At 40.5% G+C, this 27,696-nt stretch overlaps 1 protein-coding gene across 2 annotated transcripts in view; it reads left to right on the top strand.

Annotated features, from left to right (window-relative positions):
• Nucleotides 1-26,927, top strand: part of LOC133861365 (serine/threonine-protein phosphatase 5) — a 30,778-nt gene extending 3,851 nt beyond the window's left edge. The window contains exons 2-14 of one of the 2 annotated variants that reach the window (XM_062297148.1): nt 1,769-1,938; nt 2,337-2,506; nt 2,591-2,662; nt 7,876-8,026; nt 22,622-22,828; nt 23,486-23,594; nt 23,690-23,807; nt 24,674-24,821; nt 25,226-25,474; nt 25,663-25,788; nt 25,886-25,986; nt 26,200-26,274; nt 26,372-26,927. In XM_062297148.1, the coding sequence (XP_062153132.1) occupies nt 1,860-1,938; nt 2,337-2,506; nt 2,591-2,662; nt 7,876-8,026; nt 22,622-22,828; nt 23,486-23,594; nt 23,690-23,807; nt 24,674-24,821; nt 25,226-25,474; nt 25,663-25,788; nt 25,886-25,986; nt 26,200-26,274; nt 26,372-26,431 (1,665 nt within the window). In that variant the 5' untranslated portion in view covers nt 1,769-1,859 and the 3' untranslated portion in view covers nt 26,432-26,927. The remainder of the gene's footprint in view (nt 1-1,768; nt 1,939-2,336; nt 2,507-2,590; nt 2,663-7,875; nt 8,027-22,621; nt 22,829-23,485; nt 23,595-23,689; nt 23,808-24,673; nt 24,822-25,225; nt 25,475-25,662; nt 25,789-25,885; nt 25,987-26,199; nt 26,275-26,371) is intronic. The other variant, XM_062297149.1, reaches the window with a different exon arrangement.
• Nucleotides 26,928-27,696: the final 769 nt, after the last annotated feature.

Genomic DNA, 27,696 nt, shown 5'->3' with positions numbered 1-27,696 from the left:
ATCGTTCCTTACTACTTATTGATGGCTAAACCTAGTTTAGCCCTTGTAACATGTAGCTTTTATTCCTCTATTTAAGAGAATGACAATGAATAAGAATGCATGCTTGAGTATTATCAAAACCTAGAACATCTTTTGGTGTCTTGGAGGTCATGGCTCTCTCAAAGTAGCCCATTTCCTTTTCCCTTAGTTCTTGTGCTATTTTGTTTACATCAAGTTGTATCAGAGCGAGAGTTCCTCTTGTTAACAAGCAATTGTTAGTCATAGAGGCCCAATTGATTGTTTTCTACAGCAATCACCGATCCACATCATCACCATGTCTTTCCAAATTTTATTGAGTACAGAGCAACAAGCAAGGCTAGAAATGATGCGATCAAAATTCCTTGCGTGGAATGAAAAATTCACCAAAAAGATGGAGGAGCATATGAGAAAAATTAAAAGTTTGTCTTCACCACACCTCTATCCAGCAAGCCAATCTTTGCACATAACACCTACCCCACCGGCTGCCACTGTCACAGAAAAGAGGAAGAAAAGAGCTGTTGAAGCAACAAAAATCCATCTACACCGGCATCTCACCAAACCACCGTTGATTGGCCACAGATCAGCCCACCTCAGTTGCAAATTTAGAAAGCACTAGACCCAACCTTCCAAACGCGCCGTTATCAACTCACGCGGCGCCTCCAAGCCTCTGGAAGATGGTTTTGTTATTGGTGCGAGAGAAAAGACTGAAGGCGTCTTTGTTTGGCTCATAAGGAGAAAGAGGAAACAAAAATGGCAAAAAAAAAAAATAAAAATAGAAAGAAAAGAAAAGAAAAAGAAGTTGGTCAAGAGAAGGAAAACGAGCACCATGTGGACTTCAAAGGGACAACCACATGATAAAGTCAAGAACATGGCATGTGTCGTTTTTTTATTTAGATTAGTTTTAGAATGTTTCCTTGGGGACAAGGAAATTGTTAGATGAAGGGAATGATATGATGAGAATTATTAGATATTTTCCGTATCAAGTAGAAACTAATAAGGAGTAAATCTCCATTTATTTCCAGCCTTTTATTTCCTAGTCTAATAAAGAACAGATATTCCCAATAAGGATGTAGGCTATTCGTAAGGATCTTTCCTTACTAGTTATTGATGGCCAAACCTAGTTTAGCCCTTGTAACATGTAGCTTTTATTCCTCTATTTAAGAGAATGACAATGAATAAGAATGCATGCTTGAGTATTATCAAATCCTAGAACATTTTTTGGTGTCTCGGAGTTCACGGCTCCCTCGAAGTAGCCCATATCCTTTTCCCTTAGTTATTTTGCTGTTTAATTCACATCATTGTGCCTATGTTTGCAGTACTTATCAAAAAAAATTGTGCCTATGTTTGCAGTGGTTTTGACAACTTCCTTCTTCTAGAGGTGCAAATTTCTTGCATGAAACTTATGACCTGTGATTCAGTTTAATCACATAATGGTTGGATGAACGGCACTTTAGTATTGTATATTTGTTTGTTTTATAGTTCCTTTTCACCACTGATTTTGTGCCAAGTTGACATTGACATTTGTTTTTTAGTATTTAGCAAGTCCAAGTTGACATTGGCAACTTGATAGTGTATGGTTGATTGCAGCTACTATGTTTGCTTTTAATTCATAGTTTACTGGTCATTGATGCCTTGATTGGATTCTTATATATTATCTAAAATTATACTGGTTACTCCAGTGCTCCCTAGCATATAGGGAAATGCAAAATAGTTAGTTAATTTATTGTTTCTTATTTTTCTTATGGAGCAGGTTAAGCATTATAGACAGAGGATGATAGGGATGGTCATGGAAGTTTTTATCTACTAAAATTCAACCTGACTTCTTGTAGACGCCAAAGGTTATGTCCAATATGGATACTGAAAATTCTAACATTTCACGTGCTGAAGAAGTAAAGGTCCTAGCAAATGAAGCATTCAAAGGTATAAATGTTTCTGTAATCTGCTTCTTAATAGTATGTGGTATTAAAATGAAAGTGTGTATTGCAGCAATGCACGGTCCTCTTAATATCTTTGTTTTTATAAAAAATAAATAGAATATCAAGGCAATCTAAACTCATTGAATTGGATTCAAATTTTACGAGCATCCCTTTTAGCTGCACTTAAATATGGTTTCCTCAACTTATGAACAAGTAATTTCGAGTAGAACCACTCTTGAGACGGATTCCTATTTCTTTCAGCAGCGTACACTCTCTTTTTCATAACTGTTTTAACAGCGTTCTGTTGGTTAAGAACAGTCTGCTGCCTCTGCCATGTTTTTTTGTTTTGTTTTGTTTTGTTTTGTTTTTGATATGTTCTAATCCTGTCAATTTGCTTTTCAGCCCACAAATATGCCCAAGCTATTGATCTATACACGCAAGCCATTGCACTGGACAGTCAGAATGCTGTATACTGGGCCAACCGTGCATTTGCACACATTAAACTTGAGGAATACGGCAGTGCCATACAGGATGCGTCAAAGGCTGTTGAAGTTGAGCCTAAATATTCAAAGGCATGCTTGGCATCCTAAAATCTAAGTGGCAGCTATGCAATTTAATATTTGTGATAGTATTATGATTGGTATCTATTCTTACAGGGCTATTACAGGCGTGGTGCCGCTTATCTTTCCATGGGGAAATTCAAAGAAGCACTTAAAGATTTTCAGCAGGTATTTTGTTTGCAACGTGCTTCAATCATCATCATATGAAGATGTTTGCTTCATTTTTATTTTTTGGTTGTTGACTTGTTTGGAGATGCTTGTTTCAATGTTTCACCCAATAAATATTTGAAAGATTGTTACTTATCAAAAAAAAAAAATAAAAAAATTTGAAAGATTGTTCGATTATCTTGTAAAATATTTCATTTCAATGTTATTGGCCCCAAAACACTTTTTTCAGTTAGGTATGATACCTTTGTGTTTCGTTTTATGAAAGTAGTTAAGTTTCTACTACCTTGAATCTTGTGCAAGAAGCTGATTCTGTACCTTTTGTTTCTTGTTTGTGTTACCAAAGAAGTTTCTTTCTCAACAGAGCAGTACTCTGTCACAATAAACATGGTTCTCATCACTATCATATGTAATGATGATGATACAAATTTCCATGCGTAGTTCTTTGACCTAAGCATGGAACTTAACTAATTCGCATGTCGAGTTCTATTGTTTTGAATTTTATGCAAGAAAAGCTGATTCTGTAATGCGTGTTCTTGTTGCTTTTACAAATGTAACTGCTTGCTCAATACAGCTCTATTATATCAGAATAAACATGGTTCTCATCACTATCATATATAATCGTTGATGTTACTAGCCTTGATTGACAACGCTTTTTTGGGAAGCTTTTTAGTAAAAAAGCATAAGTATTAACAAATAATTCTAAACACAAAACACTCAACATTACTTTTATCTTTATGTTACATCATAACACATTTTCAAACAAAAAGCACCCTCTAAAAAGCTTTATCAAATGAACCCACTAATTTCCATGCCGGGTTCAACCTCTGCATAGAACTTGATAAATCACTGCAACCCCTTTGCTTATACGTGAAGGATTTGAGTTTTTATATTGTCTTCTTCTTCTTCTTCTTCTTTTTTTTTTTTTTTTTTTTTTTTTTTTTTTTTTTTTCCTTTTTTTTTTGTGTTTGGTTTTATATGGGTAGTGCGATTTCTAAGAATTCCTTGGTTATTGTTTATTCATTTATAAAATGTGTACCCTCTGCATCCAACAACCAGTGTTTTTTCCTTTATTGTTTGTGCCAGAATGAGTGACCTTTATCCAAAAGTCTAAGCATTAATATATTTTCACTTTCCCATTTTATTTCAAAATTTAAATGTTCTTATTTAGTAACTTTCAGCATCAAAGCAGGGAATTTTTGGTTAAACAATACTAAAAGCGAAGTGTCCGTGCATATATTGTTTATCTTTAGTAATTGTGCGTTTTGCAAAGAAGACACATATTAGGGATGGAATATATGTGTATGTGGTAATATATAGTCATTTGTTCCTCATATTTTGAAGTTTGTGTCTATCAATGTCTTCACGCCCCTTACCAGTAGACAAGTTTGGAATCTTGGTGCTCCTTTCAAATCAAAAGCCATTTGGGATGGGGTAGTCGAGAAAATGGAAAAAAGTTGGCTAGTTGGAAGATATACTTGTCTAAAGGGGGCGCCTTTCTCATCAGGAGTACACTATCCAGCATTCCTTCATACTTCTTATCCCTCTTCCCTTTACTAGTAGACATAGCTAGAAGATTGGAACTCCTTCAGAGAGATTTTCTTTGGGATGGTCCAGGCAGGGAACCCATATTGCACCTGGTGAATTGTAAGACTGTATGCTGCCCAGTTCCTAGAGGGGGGTTGGGTATTAAAAATCTCATGTTGTTCGACAAAGCTCTCATTGGTAAATGGCTTTGGAGATTTGGGCATGAGGAAAATTCTTTATGGAGGTGATTGTTATGAAGTACGGGATCCATAAAGGGGGTTGGTGTTCAAAGGAAGCTTGAGGACCTTAAGGGGTGAGTTTTTGGAGGAATATTAGAAACAGTTGGGATTCTTTTTCCAACTTTGTTTCCTACAGGGTTGGGGACAGTTCTCACACTCGCTTTTGACATGACATGTGGTGCAGAGAAGGGGCTCTTAAGTAATCATCTTCAAAATTCTATTCCATAGCCCGTAACAAGGTGGCCTTAGTGTCAAACTATTTTGACCTCTCTAGTTCTCCAATCCATTGGAATCCAAGCTTCATTAGGGCAGCTCATGATTGCAAACTAGAATCTCTTGACTCCTTTCCCAATCTATTTTACTCTTCGAATACAAATCCGGGAGAGGTGGATAGTATGTTGTGGACACCATCTAGTAGGCACGGCTTCGCAGTGAAGAGCTTTTATATATGTTAACAGTTAGGTGAGCATAGTTCATTCCCTTGGAAAAGTACTTGGAAGGCTAAGGCCCCACCTCGCATTGCCTTCTTATGGACAACAGTAATGGGTAGAATCCTCGCAGTGACCTTAGAAGGCGGGGTTTCCATCTAGCTCACTATTGTTGCCTTTGTAAAAGAATAAGGAAACTATTAATCATATTCTCATCCATTGCGAGTATATTGTTGTTCTCTACCACTTGGTTCTTAACATTTTCGGGTTTCTTGGGTCATGCCTAGTAACATTCTAGAGCTTTTTCATTGCTGGAAATTTCAAGGGCGGGGACACCCCAAAAAGGCAATCTGGAAAGTTATTCCTACTCTCTTAATGTGAAGCATTTGGAGAGAAATGAATTAGCGTCTCTTTGAGGATAGCCAGGCCAATGTTCTTTTTGAAAAATCCTCATTTCTAAGATCTCTTTTTGATTAGGTTATTATAAATGTTCCTAATTTTGACTCAAAGAATTTGGTAGATTTTTTATTTGTTTTTTAAATTGTAGTTGCCTTTTAAGTATTCGGTTTTCTTGAAGTCTTCACACTCATACCCACCAAAAAAAAGAAGGGAAGTTTCATGCCCTTGAAACATCAGTAGGTTGTGTCAGAATATGAAATACCAAGACATATCAGAGTGGGAGTGATGATGAAGCTTACATATAGAGGCTTGAGTAAGGGTTGAGCAGAGAGAGTTTGAGAAATACCCATAGTTAGAAACACATTGAAGACAGTGTCTTGATAATTGGATAGAAGAGAGAAAGTGCCATACCTGATGCAATGAATGGAGGGAGAAGCTGAATAATGAATTTTCGACGCAACTGTGTGCTTCTGGAGACAATTACAATCTCATCTGTTTAGATGTAGACCCTAAATGCCTAAGATTCTGCTGATTCAGGGTTTTCTCTTTCTCAATCTTTGCCTGAGATGGGTTCGCCAAAAGGTAGGGTTTCTCCAATATTATCCTTGGAAGATTCCGCGCCTAAGACTCTGATTCAGTATAAGCGCAAATGCAAGGACATGAGGAAGCTGAAGTTGGTTGTGGGTTAAGGCGAGCACGATGATGTGGGATTTCTTAGGTGGGAGTTTCTCAAGTTGAGCTCGTCCTCTCCTTCTTTTGGCAGATCGCGGTGATTCTGAGTCGTCCCACTTCTCTAGTTCGTTGCTTGATGCTCCTTTGATGCTAGATGGTAGTTTTTGGGAAAGATTGGTCGAGTCTGTGGGTGGTGTCCAGCCTTTGTCTCCTTTGGAGTGGTCTCTGTTATGTTCCACGGTGGGGTTCAGGTCCAAGGGGCAATAGGATAATACTGTGGCTTTCGGCTCTACCCTTGGTGAGGAGCATATTTGGGAGGATAAGCTTGTGGGTTGAGTTCTTTAGGGGCTAAGGGGCTTTGGTGTGTTTTGTGGAATGTTGTTTGGGGCGGGTCGGTGTTGAGGTGTTTGTTTCTCGTATACTTTGTGTGTACTAGGGGCACCTTACGCTGTTATTTATAAAATTTGCATTTAATTATCAAAAAAAAGATATAGACCCTATATGCTTTAGGTTAAACAGATTCCACTAGATAATCTAGCTCTACCTCCAAAGTTATTTAACATGTAGAGATCTATTATTAGACGCAACATTCTTCTAAATCTACAGCCCTCTTCTTTATGGCAATAAATTTATCCCAGGGCCTGCAGTGATATGTTTTACCCTTCTCTATCTCATCCTACCAAAACTTTCTGACTGTTGTTTTTACTAGCAACCTTGATTAGATTAAATTTAGATGCAATGTCCTAGAATGTCATTGTAGGTGTTTTTATTAGTGCCATTGTGTTGTTAGAGGGATCCATACCATTTTGGCATTTTTATGAGGCCAGATGAATACTGCGTTACTCCACAACTGGGTCCCTGGATTTGAGAGCTGACACATTACTCCTTAAAGGAATCTGAGCTTTCCAAGATGTTTAGTAGTTTACTTTGCCTTGATGCACCTATTTGGACTGTTGTATCTATCTTCGTACATTTGTTTGTTACTAATGTACCAATGGTCATTATTTAACCAGGTGGCATCTCCTTCCCACATAAATTATCAAGCTGGCAATGCTTACAGTCAGTTTCATGTGCTTTATATGTTCAATTCCTTCATTTTCTTACCCTTCTGGATCTGCATTCCATTTACGTGAAGTAGTTACATGCATGTTAATCTTTAATTGTATCTGACGTGTGAACCTACTAAATTTCTTTGCTGCGTACTGTGAACAAAACACTTCTAGTTTCTATTGAAGGAAGCCGTTCAATCCGGCTGAAAAAGTTTCTTGCTTTTGTCATCTACCCCTTTGACTCAGAAACATGTCTTCAATATAGAAGTCTCTTATTTTTAAGGAAACAATTGAAGTGAGTTTTCAAATGAATGTTTCCTTCATTTTGTGAAAACTTGCAACCTCCTAATTGGTGTTTTTGGCCTATAATCTACATATACATATAGAACCTAGTTGGGCTATGTATATATTTTTCTTAATTATTGCTATCGATATTTTCTAGGGACTCGCATTATGTATTAATGTGTCACAAAAGATCTGTAGACTAAGCAACATTGTTGTAAATGCACATCTGGTTTCTATAAGATCATGTGGTTCCTGTCATGTAGATTTTGCTGTTGTAAATCCAAATATTAATCTTATTCGCAATCCATGGTTTTTTGTCATGTGATCTCTCTCTCTCTCTCAAAATTCAGAAAATTGATAGCCACTTGCTTTTTTAAAGTTGCACAAAAGTTCAAATTATAGTGTACAACCCCTGTTTCTTTCTCATTTCTTTGTCAATTGTGCATTACATGTCAATCCACTGGTCTATTATTTGTTTATTTGTTATGCGATTCTATTTTTTTTTTGCTTTATTTGTTTGGGGCAAATAAATGCAAGCTATTTAACAACTTACTGCCTTTAACAAATATAATTTTCATGTGAAAATATGTAGCTCATCTTTCATTCATTAAACTTAGGTCAAGAAAATCTCTCCAAATGATCCTGATGCTACCAGGAAATTGAAGGAATGTGAGAAAGCTGTGATGAAACTTAAATTTGAAGAAGCAATTGCTGTTCCTGACTCTCAAAGGCGTTCTGTAGCTGATTCTATAGATTATCATTCTATAGGTATTATTTATTTTATTTTATTTCAGTTATTTCAGTTTATCTCCTTTCTACACTTGAATCATAGTCTGTGGTTCCTAATTGTTTCCTAGTTCATAATGACCACTGCTATATTGCTCTTGATATATTTATGCTCATTGGCATGGGCTGAACGTGTAAATTCAAAACATGGAAAGGTAGTAAAAAAAATAGGTGCTGTTAGAGGAGTACATGATATAGGGGGCTGATCTAAATCTTATATTCTCTTGGGCTGGAAGATCCGCTAACTGTGGGGTTGGCTTGTTGCCAATGTAGGTGTCTTTGCAAAGAAATGTATGACGGCATTGGGTTTCACTTCATGTGATTTTGCTCACCTTACCCAAATTTATTGTATTTCAAATATTCATTCCTTGCAGGAATTATGGATATGGTTGTTGATCCCTTGTAGAAACCTTTCTTTCTCAGCTAAATTAACTATTGCAAAAATACTAGTCTCTATGCTGCAATGGATTTCCAAGCATGAGTTAGTGTGAATGTTGTCTATTACTTGTTACTAATGTACGCAGATGTTAAAGCATTACCAGTATAGATTGGTTGAATATTTGAACAATCTCTTCTCTCTCTTCTTTTCTTTCTCGGCTTTTCTCTGTCTTTTTCTCCCCAGCGGTGGCGCGTGTAGGCGCATCCTGCTAGGGTTTCATTCTCTCGAGTTCTCTAGAGGATGGCTTTGGAGAGGCGTTTCTTCGTGGAGGCCAAATCTTTCCTCTTCTCTGTGGAGGAAGGCAAGTCTATGCTGAAAATGGAGGAGAGAAGTAAAGGCTTCTTAGGGGTTGTGCTATTGGGTTTGTAGTGTACTGCTTGGGTTGTCGCAGCGGTGAAGGAGGCATTGCGGTCTCAGGGGGTCGAGGATTTTGTCAAATCCTTCCGAGAATATTCGAAGGCTTGGATTGTTTCGAAAGGTTGTAATAAGGATGGCCTTTTCTTGGAGTTGGCGGTCTATGCAGTGGGTGGCAGGAGAGGGTTCATCTTATTCCCGGAGGGAGGGGATGGAACAAAGTGGCTGATGAGTTGTGGAAGGTGTTGGTTTTCCTGGAAACAACGTCTGGGTCTTCTCCCGTTGGTGTGCCGTCTCCGGTGGAGAAGAAGGATGGGAAGAAGGTTTTGGGTTTGAAGGTCTCCTCACCTAGCTCGGGTGGGGCTTGGCCCCTTTTGGGTGGTGCTCTTCTGTTGTTCGTGGAGGTGGTGAGGTCAGAGGGTCCTTTCAAGTTACAGATTTCGTAGGTTGAGAGGCGTGACCTTGATCTTCTCTTGGCAGTGAGACCAACAGCTTCGGAGGTGAGGTTGGCCTTGGACTGCTCTGTGTTGGAGAAAAAACCGGTGGGTAAGGACTTGCTACTGAATCTGCAAGGCAAGGATCATCACACGCGTCTTCTCTCTACCCAAGGCGCACCAGGTTCAGTGAGGAAGTCTTTGCCTCGTTTGAATTTGCAGACATGGAGAAACATTCTAGTGAGATTTGTGGGTCAGATCGTTGGGTCGTTGATGGGTCGTTCACTTGCTTTTGGGTTGGGTCTTAAACCCATTTTCAGTTTTAAAGGTGCCGGGTTTTGACGAACCCCAAACCTAAGATGTGACCTGGAGCTACGGGTCAAGGGCTCCCTTTGGAGCTTGAAACGGGTTTTGAGATCTTTGTGGATTTTGGGTCTTCATCGGGTCTTCAACGGCTGGAGGTAATGACAACGGTTGACATGGGTGGCGGGTTGTCTGATCCGACCAATTCTAAGGTGTCAATAGGTGTTGAAGAGTTCTCCTTTCCTCCTGAAGGCTCCGATTCTTGCTTGATCACGTTGCTGGCCACTGATCTCTCTGCTTCCGAGGGTGCTGCGCTTTCTCTTCTGTTGCCGGCAAGGTCTGGGCGGTTTCTTCTATTTCGGAATCTTCTATGTGCGCCTCCTATCTAGTGCAAGCTTCTGCGTTTACAGGTGTGTCCCCTTTGGCATTAGCCTCCTCTACCTCTCCTCCAGCAGAAGTGTGTGTTCCCTTTGGGGGCTAGGTTTTGGATTCTAAGGGGTTTTCTTAGGGGTTTTCTCCGACACTCGAGTTCTTTGAAGTTGGGTCAGATTTCAGTCTCTTCTTTGGGGGCGGTTGCTTTGGGAGAAAGGCTTCACTTTTCTCTTTTGGTGATGTCGGAGAGTGGGGCTCCCATCTACTCGATCGAGTCCAAATTGGTTATGAGATACATTGGAAATCGAAGGCAAAATTTGCTCAGATGGGTACTTCTCTATTTGATGAGGTAGTGACAGCTCTCAGTGCTCCGACAACGCCGTTTTTGGGTGCTACTCAAGCCTTGGGCGGGACCGTGGTCCGCTGCTCGCCGAATCTAGGTGGGGGAGTGGTCGATAAGTCTCCTCCGTGTAGCTTTCTTCGGCGATGATTCCTTCTCTCGAGTGTTCCCTCCCTTTTGAGTGGTTGCGCTTCTCCAATCACTGATAAGGATGTGATCTTCAGGTCGGATGGCTTGATCCAATCTCAAAAGTGGCCGGTAGGTTTTGGCCCGTCTAGGAAGATTGTTGTGTGGGATTAGGGGGATGAGGTTTGGGTTGGGGAGAAAGGAGACTCCCCTTACCACTTGGGTGTTTGTCCTCCCACCATGCCCTTGGATTGGGTGTCGGATGGTGTTGAGGATGAAGATACGTCCTTTGCGTTGTTGGATGCCATCGAAGAGGATTTCTATCGAGTTAAAAAGGGTAAGTGTCTTAAGATTAAAGGGAGGAGAGGTGTTGAATCTGAAAAGTTCTGTCAACTACGACAATGCGAGTGTGCCCTCTAGGAGTGGGAAAGGAAAGGCTCAGGTGCTGTAGCGTTGAGTGTTCCTTGTGGGTTTTCAGGTTTAAAGGTAGGTCCTTGTGGATTTGTTTGGTTTTTTTTTTTTTTTTTTTTGGTTGCTTTGAGTGCTCGTTGTGGGTTTTGAGTTTAAGGGCTTAGGTCCTTGTGGGTTTGTTTGGGTTTCTTTTTGTGGGTTGGTTTTGGTCGTTCCTGTGTATACTCCCTGTGTACTTAAGGGTGCCTTACACTTTTTAATAAAACTTTTCTTACTTATAAAATAAAAAAGTATTTGAACAATGATGCAGATGAAGTAGGACTTCCATTTAACATTGGAAAATCAAAAAAGGAAGCTTTCCAAGCTATACTTGCAAGAGTTTTAGGGAAAATTGAAGGTTGGCGTGCCAAAACTCTATCCCAAAAAATAGTTGCTTCCAATCCCTAACTTGGATTGGAGCTCTCTCCCTCTCTACATCCTTGACCTAGCGTCGGCGTGTGAGAGCGCGTCAAGCTAGGAGACCCTCTCTCTTCGCTTCCTTCTCTTTGTTGTGAAGTTGGGGTGTGAGTTCCGTCTTTCTGGTTCTTGGGTATCCTTTGTATCGCGCGTAGGGGCATCAACTAGTGGTTTCTCTCTATGGGCTCCTTTCCGCTGGCGACTATGTAACGTTCTCTGGGTCGGCTGTTCTGCGTTTTGGGGGTGTCTTGAGATGGAGAAAAGTTTTCTCGTGGAGTCGAAGATTTTTGTCTTCTCGGTTCTGGATGGGGCGTTAAGGCTGAGGGTGGGGTAGAAGAGAAAAATTTTTTCCGGCAAAATCGTCATCAGTCCACAGTGCTCGAAGTGGCTTGCATTGATGCTGGAGATTCTATTGGGTTTCTCGGAAGATCAAGAGTTCATCAAATCCTTCAGGGAAGGGTCGGAAATTTTGATTGCTCGGAGAGGTAGTAACCATGGTGGCCGTTTCCTTGAGGCAGCAGTATTCGGGTTGGGTGGTCGGAAAGGGCTCATTTTGATCCTGGAAGGCCGTGGTGGGTGGGGTTGGCTCAAATTCTCAGACGAGCTGAGAAAGGCCGCTGTTTTCCTTTTTGCCAAAATGGATTGCGGAGCTAAGTCCTCGTATGTGTCGGTCAATAATGAGGGGAAGGAAGAAGAGGCAAAGATGGGAATGTTTCCTTGCTGGAAGGGTCCCTCCTTTGTGGAGGTGTTTCGGTGCCTTTCGTAGGGGGTAGTCATTCCAGGTTGAGCGCTGCGTCGGCGGAGCCATGTGTTCTGGATTTTCTCCCGTCAGTGAGGCATGCAGAGGACAATTTGAGAACGGCAGTGAATTGCTTCTCTTTGGAATCACCTCCGCTTGAACTGTTTGACAAAGACCGGCTTATCTGTCCTCTGGGTAAGAAGCTTCTCTCACATTTGAATTTGAAATTCGAATTTTCAAAACGTAGCACATGGAGAAAGCTGGGCAATGGGTCTAACTTGGCTCTGGGCCGGGTTGTAAGGAATATTTTGGACTGTTTTGTCGGGACTGGGCTGGGTCGTAAACGTTCGGGTTTCCGGTTAGCCCGATTCCTCCCGAAACTTTTAGCCTCCCGTCCGTCGAGAATCATGCCGGAGATGTCACCGGAGATTTCTTCTAGGATTCCTTTGGTCCGTCCTTCTTCTGGTGGCTTGGAGGATGCTTCGTTGGATACCATAGAGGGTGTGGGTATGTCGTTGTCGGGTTTGCTTGGGTGTCCTCTTTTGTCGGAGACGATGGAGGTGGTTCCAGAAACAGTCGATACAAGGACTGGACCTTTGGGTGTTAGTGTTGTACGAATGGATAAGAATGGGGTTGAACCAGAGGGCTCCGATGGTGTCTTTGGGGGCTTGAGGAAGGCTAGAGAGGAGCTTGCTCCTGGGGTTTCTCTGGCTTTGTCTTCTTCCAGGGGTGGTTTTGTTGCCGGGCAAAGTTTTCCTTCAGTATTCCCTGGGTTTTCGGGTTCTGTGGTTGGACTTTCTGAGACTTCTTCTCTTCTTTCAGCACTGGAGACGTCTTCCACCCATACAAATTCCTTCTCTTCGGCTGAGATGGATGAGAATTTGACGTTGGAGTGGGAGATAGATGTTAGGAAGAAGGTTGCAGGGTTTTGGGAGAGGTTGTCCCAGGAGTATGCGGGGAATGTGTCTGAGGAGCATAACGAGAGGTTCAGGGCTATTACATAAGAAATGATTAAGCGTTAGAAGACTAAGGGCAAGAAAGAGCTTTTGAATCTGCAAAGCTCCGTTAATTATGGCGGCTCTAAAATTTCTTCTAGGTGTAGGAAAGGCAAGACCAATGTGATGTAGGGTTGTTTGCCTTGGGGTTTTTTGTGGTTTGTTTCTCGGGGCCTTAAGGTTGTGTTGTTTTGTGGGCTTCTTCTTGTCGGGTCAGTGGTGAGGCTTTTGCATCTTGTATACTCCGTGTACTAGGGGCGCCTTACGCTGTTTTTTTTAATAAAATTGCAATTACTTATAAGAAAAAAAAACAATGATGTAGATGAAGTGTAGTGGAATTTCTTAGCAATTCTGTCACATGTGACATTTTATTTTGTTGATGTAAATAACGAACATATATGCTTGATTAATGGATGTTTTAGAAAATTCAGGGAAGGGTATATTAAAGCATGAGTGTTTATTGGAGAATTTATAAGGCATTAGAGGAAGATTGTAAATGATTGCTTGGTGAAGCTACTAATAGGGCGTACTGCTGGATTTTTAAGAGTTCAACAAATATGGTGCAAATTTTGGGTTAGACATGTATATTCTAGATGCTTGGTTTCTGTAGCAATTTTATAAACTTGATGGCAGAGTTGTATGGAAAATAAATCCTATACGAGTTATTTCTTGTAGCAAATATTTGCATTATACCTTAAGAGGTTTTGCACTTGCAATAGCTTGAACTAGGGATAAATATGAAGATTTAAACTCCTAATTTCAATTTTGTGGCGATGGTTTCATGCTTTTTATCCTCTAGGTGGGGGAAAGGTAAGACTCATGCTCTCTCGCGTTGAGTGCCTCAGGGGGTTTTTGGGCTTTGTTGTTTTGTGGGTTTCTGAGGGCTTGTCGGGTGTGGGCCTTGTGGGTGTTCTTGTTGTATCGGTTGGGTTTCTTCTACTCGTGTGGAGCCTCATGTATACTGTTTGTGTACTTAGGGACGCCTTATGCTTTTTAATAAATTAAATTACTTATTAAAAAAAAAAAAATTTGTGGCGATGGTTGCCCTGTTGGCTAAAGATTGAACTTTGAGAATCATTGGTGGTTTTGAATGCTCTAATGTTAAATCTGGTGATGGGTAGTACTAGTAGTGACATTGATCTTATAGTGGTCTCTTAAGCAATGGGTCAACTTGCATAATTTCTTGCTTGTGTGCATATTTTCTAGTTGAGATTTTTGGACTCAATTTTGATAGAGAAATTAATTTAAAGTTAGATTGAGTTCATTGGTGGTTTTGTCTATTGGATCACTTATAAGCAGGCAAATGAGGTTGGCTTAGGTGTGGGATGCTGGGTCTAAGCTTCGGGTATCTTTTGAATAGTTCTTTCCTGTCTCCTGAGGTGGTCTTATTGCTAGGCTCGCCTGATTGATATTAATGTATTTATTTCTATAAATTATAGGTATATATTAGCTAAGGTTATTTATTATTAATTATTACATTAACTAGCTTGTTTCTTTCTCCAGATATAGGTAGGTGTCACTGCTCCAGTAGTTGAACTTTCTAGTATATGTTTACTTTCGGATCCTTGCTCCCTTTCTCAAGTTTTTTAATTCTATCCAAGATTGGTTGGTAGTAGTCCATTATAAGTCCCAGAGTATGCTCTCTTTCTCTTCTCCCTCTCATCGGCGCGTGTAGGAGCGTGCCGGCATTTCTTCTTCTGTGATTTTTGTGTCTCTTCACTGGTGTTGGCGTGCTTGTTGCTTTTGGTTGATGATGCGTTATGTCTTTTTTTTTTTGGGTTAAATACCTAACACCCCCCCGTAGTTTAAAAATTTTATTTTTTGCCCCCCTCAATTTTCATTTTTTTTTATAGGTGGTACCTGTGCTATGGGAAAAGACGGAGATGGTACCTCTGTCTATTTTTCCGTTCAAAACTGATGGATTTTTACATCAGCGGCACGTGGCAACATTAATATATATTTTTTAATTTTTATTTAATTTTATTTTTTTTCTTGGCCACCCCCAAGGCCAGTTTTGGGGGCATTGGCCTTGGGGGTAGCGAACCAAAAAAAGAAAAAAGAAAAAATTAGGTTTTTTCCCTTGGCGACCTCCATTTTGGCCCAAGGGCCATGGGGTGGTTCAACGACCCCCAAAATTGGCCTTGGGGGTGGCTAAGCCAACCCTATATATATATTTTTTAAAAAACCTTTGAAAAAAATTGTGCAGCCACATGTCTCAATTTTAATGGTGCCACGTGTCGCTGACGTGGAAATCTGTCAATTTTGGACGGAAAAATGGACGGAGGTACCATCTCCATCTTTTCCTATAGTACAAATACGACCTTCGAAGAAAATGAAAACTGAAGGAGCAAAAAATAAAGTTTTTAAACCACTGGGGGCAAAAGGGTATTTAACCCTTTTTCTTTTTCCTTTTTTGTTAAGACCCAAGTTTTTGAGCTTTTGGTGGTTGAAGGGGGATCTAATCTTCGTTTGGTTGAGAGGAGGCAAGGGGCATTGCTATTGTGTCGTTAGGTAAAAGAAGTGCAGTCTGGCTTATAAACACAATGGAGATGCTGGTTTGCACGTCAGAGTCTACAGAGTTCTTCAAATCGTTAGGGAGGGGAATAAGTGCTTCATTGTGCATAGAGGTTCTAAACAATTAGGCTGGTTTCTAGAGGTGGTCAAGTATGCGGTGGGTGGCCATAGGGGTCTCCTAGTAATGCCGAAGGGGTGAGAAGGTTGGGGTTGGAAATATTTTGTCACCAAGTTGGGAAAGGTGGTGGCTTTCTTCGAATCCTCTCTCGGTAAGGAGAGTAACACCTTGCTTTCACGTCATTAGTTTGGTGGCTTGCTGCCAGTAGCTGAGGGAGGTGGTAGAAAGACGTTTGCGGAGGTGGTGGGTAAGAAGTCTGTGATGTGTGTGCTCCTTATGTACCGTTGGGTATTGCTAAGCCTTTTCTCCTTCTGATCGCCATTTCTGGTCCTTTGGGTCAGAACACCACTGCTCGAGGCTCTGCTATCCCCGTTTCACGCTGAAGGAGGTGACGAGGAAGGAAAAGATGGTGATGTCGAGAAACTTCAAAGCTAGAGGTGTCAAATGGAGTCTACTAAAATGGAGGTGGATCAGGCGCTTTACTTCAATGCTGGAGGTGTCAGTTGGAGTCCACTAAAATGGAGGTTGATTAGGCGCTTTTGAGGGTTGCTGAGGGCCTTACCGTTTTTTAGGCTAGAGGGTTCTAAGGCCCATTCCATTTTCAAAAGCCCAACCCCGAAAGTTAAAGCCCAAGCTTTTAAGATGTTCAACCCTTTTCTACGCTTGAAACACGTGTTTCATAAGTCCATTTCCAAGTGGGTTCTGAAGAAATGGGTTGGGGAGGGTTCGTTTTCGGGCTTTGAACTGGTTTTCGATTTGGGTCCGAAAGACTCGAGTTTTTATTCAGATCCTAAAGACCTGATTTATGTTTCCAATCTTGTTAGCTCCTTCAGTTTGGCTGGTGGCGCCCCAGTGGTTGTCACTCCTTGGTCTATTGCAATGCTAGTCTTACAAACTTCTCTAGTGGTCTCGCTGGTGGTAGGAAGTAGTTGCATTCTGGTGGACTTGTCGACGATTGTAGCGAAGCTAGGTGTAGTGTTACAGACTTTACTAGTGGGCTCGCTGGCGGCCAGGATGCTTTAGTCCACATTGGTTCCCCCAGTTTTTTGGTTGGAGAATGTTGTCTTCCCTCCTCTCCTTTTAGTTTTTGCCGATGAGGTGGTTGATTGGGTACCCTTCTCTCTTGGGCTTGGTGAGCCTCTTTGGGATTGGTAAGGTGCTTCAGTATCGAGGGAGGTGCTCTCCAATTTTTTTGTGGACTATCCTTTTGAGGAGGTGCTCTCCTCCAAGCCCTGCTCTCTTCCAGCCGACCCATAGTGGGCTTTTGCTATTGGGTTGGGGGAGGGGGTGGGGGGGGGGGGGGGGGGGTGGGGGGCTGTGCAATAAAAGGTGGTGCAGGGGGTTCATGCTGGGGATAAGAAGGATAAAGGCATTGCTGCCCTTGTAACCCAACCTTGTTTGGAGGTGCAAATGTTCTCGGAGGAGCTCACTCTGTTGAACTTCTGTCCAGCAGGTACTAGTAAGATTAAAGCAGGAGAAAACTTCACTTACCATCCCAGATCTTTATCACTTTTGCAATCATACTCTTAAACTTTAAAAAATGCCAATTTAATATATCTATTTTTCAATTTTTTTCAATGTCACTCATCCGTTAGGATTCTCCATTAAATTCTATTGAAATTTCAAAATACCCCCGTTTGTTTTTTTTTCTTTTTTTAAAAAAAATATAATTTTTTTTCAAAGAATCAAGCATGAGTATTTTTTCAAATTTCGTTAAATCCTAACTAACTAATGCCTAAATCCTTGCAATTTTATTTTATTTTATTTATTTATTTTCCCTGTATTCTAGGAATTTTGACCCTCCGCCCGTAGGATTTAACAGTAAATTCTAACGGAGGGGTGAAATTGAAAAATAGATACACTAAATTGACACATTTTAAAGTTTATGGGTATGATTGCAAAAGTGATAAAATATCAAATGTGGTAAGTGAAGTTTTCCTTAAAAGCAGAGCCTTTTGCCTTCAGCCTGGGTTTTGCAAAAAGTGACGGAGATTTGCCATTTTGGGGGACTTTCGTGCGAGGGATTTGAAGAGGAGCTCCTGGCCTTGTTTGCGGCCATTGGAACGAGCAAATTTGAGAAGGCGTCGAGTTCTTTTTTGAATTTGGGAAAAAAGCGTATTAGAACCAAGAAGGTTATCTTGTTCCATTAATTATGATGCAAACAATGGTAGTGCTAGTCGTTGTAGGGGGAAGGGGAAGGTTGCAAGTGGTTTTATATGAAGCCCAAGTTGCTATTTTGGTATGTGAGAGGGTGGAATGAGGGTGACGGCCGTTTGAGAGTAAGAAATCTCCTTAGGTAGTGGAAGACGAATATTATTTGTTTGCGGAAAACTAAGCTAGAGCTCTAGGCTTGGCAATTCGGGTTAGCGGGTTAGGTTCGTGTTGACCTAACTGACCCGATTACATATTTGGGTCCAACATTAACCCGACCCGATTATTAATCGGGTTGAGTTATGGAACCCGAACACGACCCACTTGCCAACCGTGTTACCCGAATATGACCCGGGTAACCCGGTGTGACAATCGCCCGAAGAAGAAGAAGAAGAAGGATGAAGGATCGTCCAGTCGAGAGAAGCAAACAACACAATCTGGCGAGAGAAGCAATCCAAAGGTTGTGGAAGAGCTTTTTCTGTCTCTCTCTGAACAACACAATCCCGTTTCCATTGCATTTCCAAATTGTAGCTAAACCGCACACAAATCACAATCCTCACTCACTGCCTCTCTATGAACAAACCCCAGTTTCCAAAACCCTCCACCTTGAGCACGAGCAGCCCATCGCATCCTACAAGAGGGAGGCGGAGGCCAAGTTTAAGCAGATTTCGGCCTACGACGTGCTCAGCGACCCTCAAAAGCGTCAGATCTACGACATCTACGGCAAGGAGGGGCTTCTGGCGGCGAAGGTGGAGGCCAAGTCTAAGTAGATCTCGGCCTACAACGTGCTCAGCGACCCTCAAAAGTGTCAGATCTATGACGTCTACGGCGAGGAGGGGCTTCTGGCGGCGGAGTTCACGAGCCCTAACTCTGCCGAGGGGTCCTCGGGGTTTAGGTGGAATCCTAGCTCTAGGCCAGGCATTCATGCGGAGTTTTTTTATTGGAAATTTGGAATCCCAGGGTTCAAGCTTTCAGCCCAGCGTTTCTGCTTTCTCGAATTTTCCATTTTGTTGGCGGGTCAAACACGATTATAATCGGGTTGACCCGCTTATGACCCGAACCCATTAATAACAAACTCAAACCCGATTTTTTCGTGTCGTGTTCGTGCCGGGTTTGCAGATCGTATCAAAAATTGCCAAGCCTATAGAGCTCCTTTCTAGCAATTTTGTGCAAAGTTTTTGTGGGGGTGTCGTCATCTAGATTGGTGTTACTTAGCTTCTAGAGGGGCCTATGGTGGTATCTTGCTTATGTGAGATAGGAGGGTTGTGGAGAAGATGGAAGAGTGTGTGGGGAAGTTTTCTATTGCCTGTTCTTTTAGAAATGCTTTTAGAAGTGTAAAATATGGCTTTTTTTGGGCTTTCACAGGGGTTTATGGGCCTAATTCTCTGATAGCGTTAAAAGGTCTTTATGGGAGGAGTTGGCTAGCCTGATTAGTTGGTGGAATATGCTGTGGTGCATTGCGATGATTTCAACGTCACTCGTTTTCCTAGTGAAAAATCGGGTGAAGTTCATTCTTGTCTTGCTATGATGAAGTTTTCTAATTTTATTTTTTAGTAGGGCCTTATGGAGCTTCTCCTTGTAGGGGGCCTTTTATGTGGTCTAATAATCGGGATTCCTCTTGGTCAAGACTTGATAGATTTATTGCCTCTCCGGAGTTGGATGCTAAGTATCTCGATCTGTTCCAAAAAGGGCTGCATAGATTGTGCTCATATCATTTCCCCATTCTCCTTGATTGTGGTGGCATTCAGGGGGGCAAAAGGCCTTTTAAGTTCGAAAATATGTGGTTAAAGGATGAATGTTTTGTGGATAAGGTGAGGCAGTGGTGGTCTCCTTTCGCTTTCAAGGCTTTCCCAGCTTCATTTTGGCTAGTAAACTTAAGGCCTTGAAAGCTAATTTAAAAATTTGGAATGAGCAAGTGTTTGGTAATGTGGAGTTCCTTAAAAAAGCTCTTTTGGAAGAGTTGGGAATTTTTTATGGGTTGGAGGAAAAGTGAGATCTAGTTGCTGAAGAGAAGTTGAGGAAAAGCTTGGTTATCAACGAGCTTGAAAAAGCTACTTTATTGGAGATTAGTCGAAGACAAAAGTCAAGCGTTCATTGGCTGAAAGAGGGTGATAAATGTACGAAGTTTTTCATCGGGTGGCCAACTTGAATATGAGGAACAACTCTATCGAATCGTTGTCTATAAACGGCTCATTTTCTTTTGCCTAGCCTGTTGTATGGGACTATGCTCAAAATAGTTCAGTTGACAGCCTAAGCTAGATGGCCTTGCTTATGACTCTATTGATGAGGAGGCCTCTTGGTTAGAGCATCCATTTGAGGAGAGAGAGGTCTTAGAGGTGGTGAAAGGTATGAATAGTGATAGGGCTCCAAGTCCTGATGGTTTTGCTATGGCTTTCTTTCATGTTTTGCTGGGATGTGCTCAAGGCAGACATATGGGGGTGTTCCATGACTTTTATGCTAGTAGTAAGTTTGAAAAAAAGCCTTAATGCCATGTTCATTGCCCTCATTCCAAATAAATCTGTGGCTATTGATCTTAAGGACTTCCGCTTATTAGTCTTGTAAGTGTAGTTTATAAGATCATTGCCAAAGTCCTTGTTAACAAGTTGAGAAGGGTAGTGGAGATGATTATTTCGAAGCCCCCAGAATGCCTTTGTTGAAGGTAGGCAAACACTTGATTCTGTGCTCATAGCCAATGAATGTTTGGATAGTAGGATCAGATCCGGTGAACCAGGAGTGGTTTGTAAGTTGGATATTGGGAAGGCTTATAATCATGCCAACCTGGCGTTCTTACTGTATTTGTTGAAAAGGTGGTTTTGGGGAGAAATGACGCTCTTGGATAGTGTATTGTATCTTTTGGTGAATGGCAATTTGTCTAGTTTCTTCAGTAGCTCCCGTGGTTTGAGATAGGAGATCCTTTGCCTCTTTTTCTGTTTGTTATTGTCATAGAGGCCTTAAGTACAGCTTTCTACAACTGTTGATGGGAGTTTTATCTCAAGCTTTTCTATGAGGTTTAGGCACTCTGGTGTGGTTAATATATCACTAGTTTGCGGACGACACTTTCGCTTTTTGTGGGGCCAATCCTTAGACCTTCGTTATCTGTGGGCTTTATTCTTATGTTTTGAAGCTGTTTCAAGTTTGAAGGTTAACCCGGTTAAGTTAGACTTGGTTCAGCCGTTGGAGATTTCTTTGGGTTTGTCTTCTTTCGGGGGTGGGCCTAGCTGTCAGCACGTTGATCCAGACAGAGATGTGGGCTCGGGTCCGACGGAGATTCAGCCGGAGATTCAGTCGGAGATTTCTTTGGGGTCAGAATCTGGGGTGGATGAGAAGTTGACGTCGGAGTGGGAGATAGATGTCAGGAAGAAGGCTGCTGGGATTTGGGAGATGTTGTCCCAGGAGTTTGCATGGACGGTGTCTGAGGAGCATGGCAAGAGGATCAGGGCTATTACGGATGAAATGATTAAGCGTCAGAAGACTAAGGGCAAAAAGGAGCTGCTGAATCTGCAAAGCTCCGTTAATTATGGCGATTTTAAAACTTCTTCTAGGAGTAGGAAAGGTAAGACCCATGTGATGTAGGGTTGTATGCCTTGGGGGTTTTTGTGGTTTGTTTCTCGGGTCCTTGGGTTTACTTTTCCTGTTGTTTTGGTTGTTGGTTGGGTTTTCTGGTTAGCTTTGCTTCTCCTTTGTATACCACCTGTGTACTTAGGGGCGCTTTACGCTTCTTTTCTCAATAAAACTTTAATTACCTATAAAAAAAAAAGTTAAGAGTTGGTTCATGTGGTAATGTTGATAATGTGGATGGGTTGGCTGTAATTTTGGGGTGCATGGTTTCTTCTTGGCCTTTGAAGTATCTTGGTATTTCGTTGGGGGCCTTCTATAAGTCCAAGTCTATTTGGGACGGTGTTGTTGAAAAGATAGAACGTCAGTTGGCTAATTGAAAAATGATGTATTGTCTAAGGGTGGCTGGGTTACACTTATTAAGAGCACCCTTTCAAATTTACGTATGTACTTCATATCAAACCTCATAGAGAAACTTCATCGAGATTTTTTATGAGGTGGGATAGGTGAAGAGTTCAAATTTCACCTAATTAGCTTTCTGGGAGAGGGGTGGGGGTTCAAATCCTAGGGAAGTTTAATTGTGCTCTTTTAGGGAAAATGGTTATGGCACTATGTGCATTAGGGAGGGGCATGGTGGAGAGTTGTTGTGGATGCTAAATACGGCATTTCGTGGGGGGATGGTGTTCTATTGAACCCTCTGGGTCTTTTGGGGGGGGGGACCAAAGTTGAGCTGAGAGATGGCTTCAAGATTAGATTTTTGCATGATGTGTGGTGTTGGGGGATGGCCCTAAGGAAGTTTTTCTGGATTTATTTAATATCGCTTGCGTGAAGGATGCTTTAGTAGCAATTCATTTGGAGCTTTCTAGTGGTTCCCCCCTTAGTGGAACGTTATGCCTATTCGGGTAGTTGAGTTGTTCGCTTGCCGGTGGACGGGTGTTAGTACTCGGAGTGCAGTTGTGTGGAAGATGGTGCCTTATTGCCTTCTTTGGTGCCTGTGGAGGGAAAGGAAAGTTCGAATTTTCGAGGACCGTGAGATGACGTTGGATGAGTGTAAGTCCCTTTTCTTTTGTTCTCTTTATATTTGGACAGCTGCATTTGTAGCTTTTTGGAGATTAGTTTTCATGATTTTCCTATTCCTTTTTCTCTTAGTTAGGTGTTTCTCTTGTATACTTCATGTGTACTTGGGTTGCGCTTTCGTTTTTGATGATATTTCGATTACTTATCCAAAAAAGAAAGTATTAATTATTACTATTTTTATATATTATTATAGGAACGGGCCCTAGTTCATCATCAGTGCCCACTGAAGTGGCTGTAGCAGCAGTGGCAGTAGCAGTTGTGGCAGCAGTGATGATGATAGTGGGAACAACAGTGGCCACAGTGGTAGCAATAATGGTGGTGGTGCTGGTGGTCTTTGGGGCACGTTGGTGGGGTGGCTGCAGTGGTGGTGTCTTTCATGAGGGTCAAATACATGACCTAGGTTTGAGCTCATAGTCAATAAAGTACTCGAAGAATGGCCATCAATCTAATAATTTCCAAAAGTCAGAAATTTTTTACCCTTAAAAAAGTGCAATCGGTAAAGTCATTCACTTCATTTGGGGTTTTGCCTTGAAATGTTAGCAACCATCATGCGGTTTCATAATAATTCAAGGGGTGAAACAAAAGACTTCCCTGGAAGAAAAAAAAATATTTAATGCCTTTATTTTAGAACCGTGTGACATTATGCACCAAATGATATCTCAATTAATTATTAAAAAAATAAAAAATTATGCACCAAATGGAAAGTTTAGCCTTTTCTGCTGGCATGTTACCCTAGAGTAGTGTATTAGTGGAGATTTGCTTTGTTGCTCATTTGCATTAGGCTACTTATGAGGTATGTCATTTAGTTTTATCTAAACAGTCATTTAGTAGAGTCTTACATGGACTTTCCTTGTAAGGATATGTGTAGCTGACCCGAGCAGTTTGATAAAGATAAAGCTTTGAGTTGGACTTGACTATAGTTTTTTAACTTGTGCTTAATTGTGAATTGCTTTGGATTGTCTATGATTTGGTTGTAAAGACTGATTGTTTATAATTTTCAATATAGTTGCTTTTATCTCCCAGGCCTAATGAAATTTCTTTTCCATTTCAAAAATAGATGTGGAGCCACAATATTCTGGTGCAAGAATAGAGGAAGATGTAGTTACTCTGGATTTTGTGAAAAAAATGATGGATGATTTCAAGAATCAGAAGTGCTTACATAAACGGTATGTGTAGCAAATGTGATAGTCAGTTTTATGAATGTGGTTCAAAAATTGTTCCTCTAATCTCTTCATTCTGCATTTTGGTATTGACATTGTAGATACGCCTGTCAGATTGTCTTGCAAACAAGAGACATGTTGCGAGCTTTGCCTTCTCTTGTTGATATAAATGTTCCTGAAGGCAATCATTTCACCGTTTGCGGTGATGTACATGGTCAGGTAGTTACATTAACTTCATATCCTTACAATACTTGAATGGGTGCTTGGTTTTGAGTTAATGTTGAATATGCCATTCTTGAGAAGAAAGGCCAAATGATAGCTGATCAGGATTAAGTGACAGAGAATGAGACTGCATTGAACATTAACCTGTTGTCTGCTAGGTAATCCAACAATTATTTGTATGGCACGCAGTTGTAGATGATAAAAGCATAAGAGGGATAGAAACTGATTGCTATATATGCTTCAGGGCATAACAAACAAAAAAAGCAAATACAGGACCTCCTCCACGATTACTCTACTGCAACAATGTGGATACTCAATCTTTTAAAACCCCAAGCAGTTGTCTTTGATGCCATATCACTTTTAGCATTTCTGAATGCGGATTGTATACAATTCATTTAAAGTGGGAGAAATTGTTGGAATTCCATTGAAGTCTTGGGAGCACTCGAACAAAAAAAAATATATCATTTCTGGAATTCAGTTAACAAAATAGTGCTTGTTTTTACATAAGCACTTGAAGCATCTATTTAGGTGCCACCCGGAAAGAAAACTAGAGCGGTCCCTTTATGCTTTCATTAATCAATATTAGCTGGTCAAAATAGACCGGTAACACTATTGGCCCACCTGCAAATTATCATCTGTGTTTTCTCTTGCTTCTTGATTTAGACCTCACTGTTGCTTTTCATTATACGAGATGCAGGCATCTTTCTAACCTTCACTGTGTTTGAAACTTTATATTGACATGTATGATGTTGGTAAGGTCATTTCGTGAAACTGCCTCATATTGCTTCAAGGCAATTTTTTTTTTTTTTTGCCTTTTGATTCTGTGGCTAATTCATTATTTATATATTTTATAATGCCTGCAGTTCTATGATCTCCTAAATATTTTTGAGCTTAATGGGCTTCCCTCAGACGAGAATCCATATCTTTTCAATGGTGACTTTGTGGACAGAGGATCATTTTCTGTGGAGGTCATACTCACTTTGTTTGCATTTAAGTGCATGTCTCCCTCAGGTGAACATTCATTAACTCTTCATCTGTTTATGGGCCCTTTTGTCATTTAACTTCAGCACTTCTGGTTCACAATTTTTCTGCTATCCGTCATGTGTACTTGGGTTGCACCCCTTGCGCTTTTAATGAATTTGCTTTACTTATCCAAAAAAAAAAAAAAAAAAACAAAAAAAACAATTTTTCTGCCACCAGCAATTTTTGTAGAGTTATGGCAGTAATATTCATAGCGACGTTTAATTCATACTCCAAATGTGTAACTGCTTGTTACTTTTTGACATTTTTTGTGACTTATTTTTTTCCACATCTGTTTCTGGAATGTACTGCTTCTTAATGTCTTCATTTAATTCAATGTTAAATATGTTAACTCGTGATATTATATCTTTTTGACCTGTTCATATTACTTGCAGCCATATATCTTGCTAGAGGAAATCACGAGAGCAAGGGCATGAACAAGATATACGGTTTTGAGGGCGAGGTCCGATCCAAGTTGAGCGAAAAATTTGTTGAACTATTTGCAGAAGTGTTCTGCTGTTTGCCTTTGGCCCATGTAATAAATGAGAAGGTTTTTGTAGTTCATGGAGGTCTCTTTAGTGTTGATGGGGTGAAACTCTCTGAGATAAGAGCAATTGACCGGTTTTGTGAGCCACCTGAGGAAGGTGAGTGGCGTTTGTTGCCCCCATCCCCCCACCCATATGTTTATCTTCACTCTGAATGACCTTGACCATTGTGTTCATAACAAGATGAAGTTAAAAAAGCATCTCACTTATGTTACTATAAGCTGTCTCTATATAGCTTTATTAATTTTTATCGCTAGGCTTATATTTACTCTGCTGAATTTCATCAGGTTTGATGTGTGAATTGTTATGGAGTGATCCACAACCTTACCTAGGAAGAGGTCCTAGCAAGCGTGGCGTTGGTCTTTCGTTTGGTGCAGATGTGACAAAGAGGTTTCTGCAGGAAAATAACCTAGGTATATTTCTCTAAGTTTGAATTGTTTCTTGTTCTCCGGTGACTGATCTTTTCTTGTTACCAAGTCAGTGACTTCATATGCTTTATTCAATTGACAGATTTGGTTGTGAGATCTCATGAAGTAAAGGATGAGGGTTATGAAATTGAGCATGATGGTAAACTTATAACCGTATTTTCTGCCCCAAATTACTGTGATCAGGTAATTTAGTAGCCATGGCCGATCCTTTTTTTATTCTGTGTATATCACTTTTGTGTGTAATATAACTCAACGAGTAGCATGTTTTGGAAATTGAAGAATCTGCTATTTGTTGTGTTGGTCCTGTATTTGTGATCCCGACGTAGTAATTTCAAAATATCCCGAGCATAGTGCCCAAGTGGAGTATAATGTTGGACTGTAATTTGTGTGTTGCAGATGGGTAACAAGGGTGCCTTTATTCGTTTCGAAGCACCTGATTTGAAGCCTAACATTGTTACATTCTCAGCAGTGGTCTGTAACTCCTGTTTCAAATGGATCTCCCATTTTCTTTCTCGTATTTACGTAAGTTTTGAATTATTTTTTCTCACCAGTTTTAATAAATATGCAGCCACACCCTGACGTCAAGCCAATGGCATATGCAAACAACTTCCTGCGAATGTTTTCATAGTTTATGTAGCCGAGTGGAATGGCCAATGGTATATTCTTTTGTTCAATATCCTTTAATACTCAAAAGTGCAAGAGGCTTCGGGTGGTGGCGGGCCAGAGAAGAGCGAAGAGCAAAGAGCAAAGAGCCGGTGCATGCTGACAAAAAAGCAATTATATGTTGTGATGAATATTTATTTTTCGGAGGAACTTTTTTGTATTGTTGGGCAAGAATGTGTTTCGTGGTTACGCAGGCCAAGGTCAACCCTGAAAGTGAGAGAGGCAGTCTAGATGGAAAGCTGTTCTCCATGTAATGCTATTTTTTGAGTGGTGCAAAAGTCTTGCCAAATAAATTTGCAATCTCATTACATTGCCGACTGATAAGTAGTGATAATGATTTTGTGTGCGCTTCTCTGACAGAGTTTCCCATGCTCGCTGCGCGCACGAGTGGCTATTCTTCTTGTTTGCTCTTTGCTACATTTTCCATGTTTGAACTTGTTATGAATGAACTTAATTTGCTACGTGGTGTTTGGTTTCTTGTCTACTCTTTTTGTTCAGGTATATATTATGGAAGAAATAAATAATTCATACAAGATTCGTGGGACCAAAACATTCTTGCAAATTTTATCAAATCAAAGATGAGCATCAATATAATTACATTCTCGGCAACTCACAAATATTCTCTCAAACCTATTTTGAAAATGGGCCAATTCATATGCTGCCTTACTCTATGTCGTTAAGAATAATAATAGCCAATTTATAGCTTCTTTTTATTTTTTATTTTTTAAAAATTTCCCTGCAAATTTGCATCCGTTCATATTTTTTGAAAATGACTGTCACGTTTGACGTACATGGTAAGTTCTACATCAGTTTATTTGTATATATAGTAAATGTCATATAGATTGTCACATGACAGATTATATTTAGTAACTAACGTCGCAAGTGTCACATTATAAGAGCATTCTTAGTAGTCTCATAATTTTAGTTATTTCGGTGAACCAATTTGGTGAAATTGTCCAAAATAACTCTCTAGCAGTCTCATCAAATTGGTGAAAAAAAAAATTTGGTGAGTGATCTATTAAAATTTTTTCCTTTTTTTTTTTTTTTTTAAGTTTCTCTCATGCGTCACACATCCTCCGTTTTAAAAATAATTATTTAAATAGAGTAGTGATAGTAAATAGCTAAAACAATGAAGCTGTTAAGATGTTTTAAAAGAGTGGATGACTAAAATAAAGAAAAATGGTTTATTTGACTATTTTGAATAGCAAAATTTGATGAGGCTACGAAGAG

This window comes from Alnus glutinosa, chromosome 2 (assembly GCF_958979055.1).
Source record: "Alnus glutinosa chromosome 2, dhAlnGlut1.1, whole genome shotgun sequence".
Taxonomy (NCBI): Eukaryota; Viridiplantae; Streptophyta; class Magnoliopsida; order Fagales; family Betulaceae; genus Alnus; species Alnus glutinosa.
This window is presented reverse-complemented; position numbering and strand designations above follow the sequence as displayed.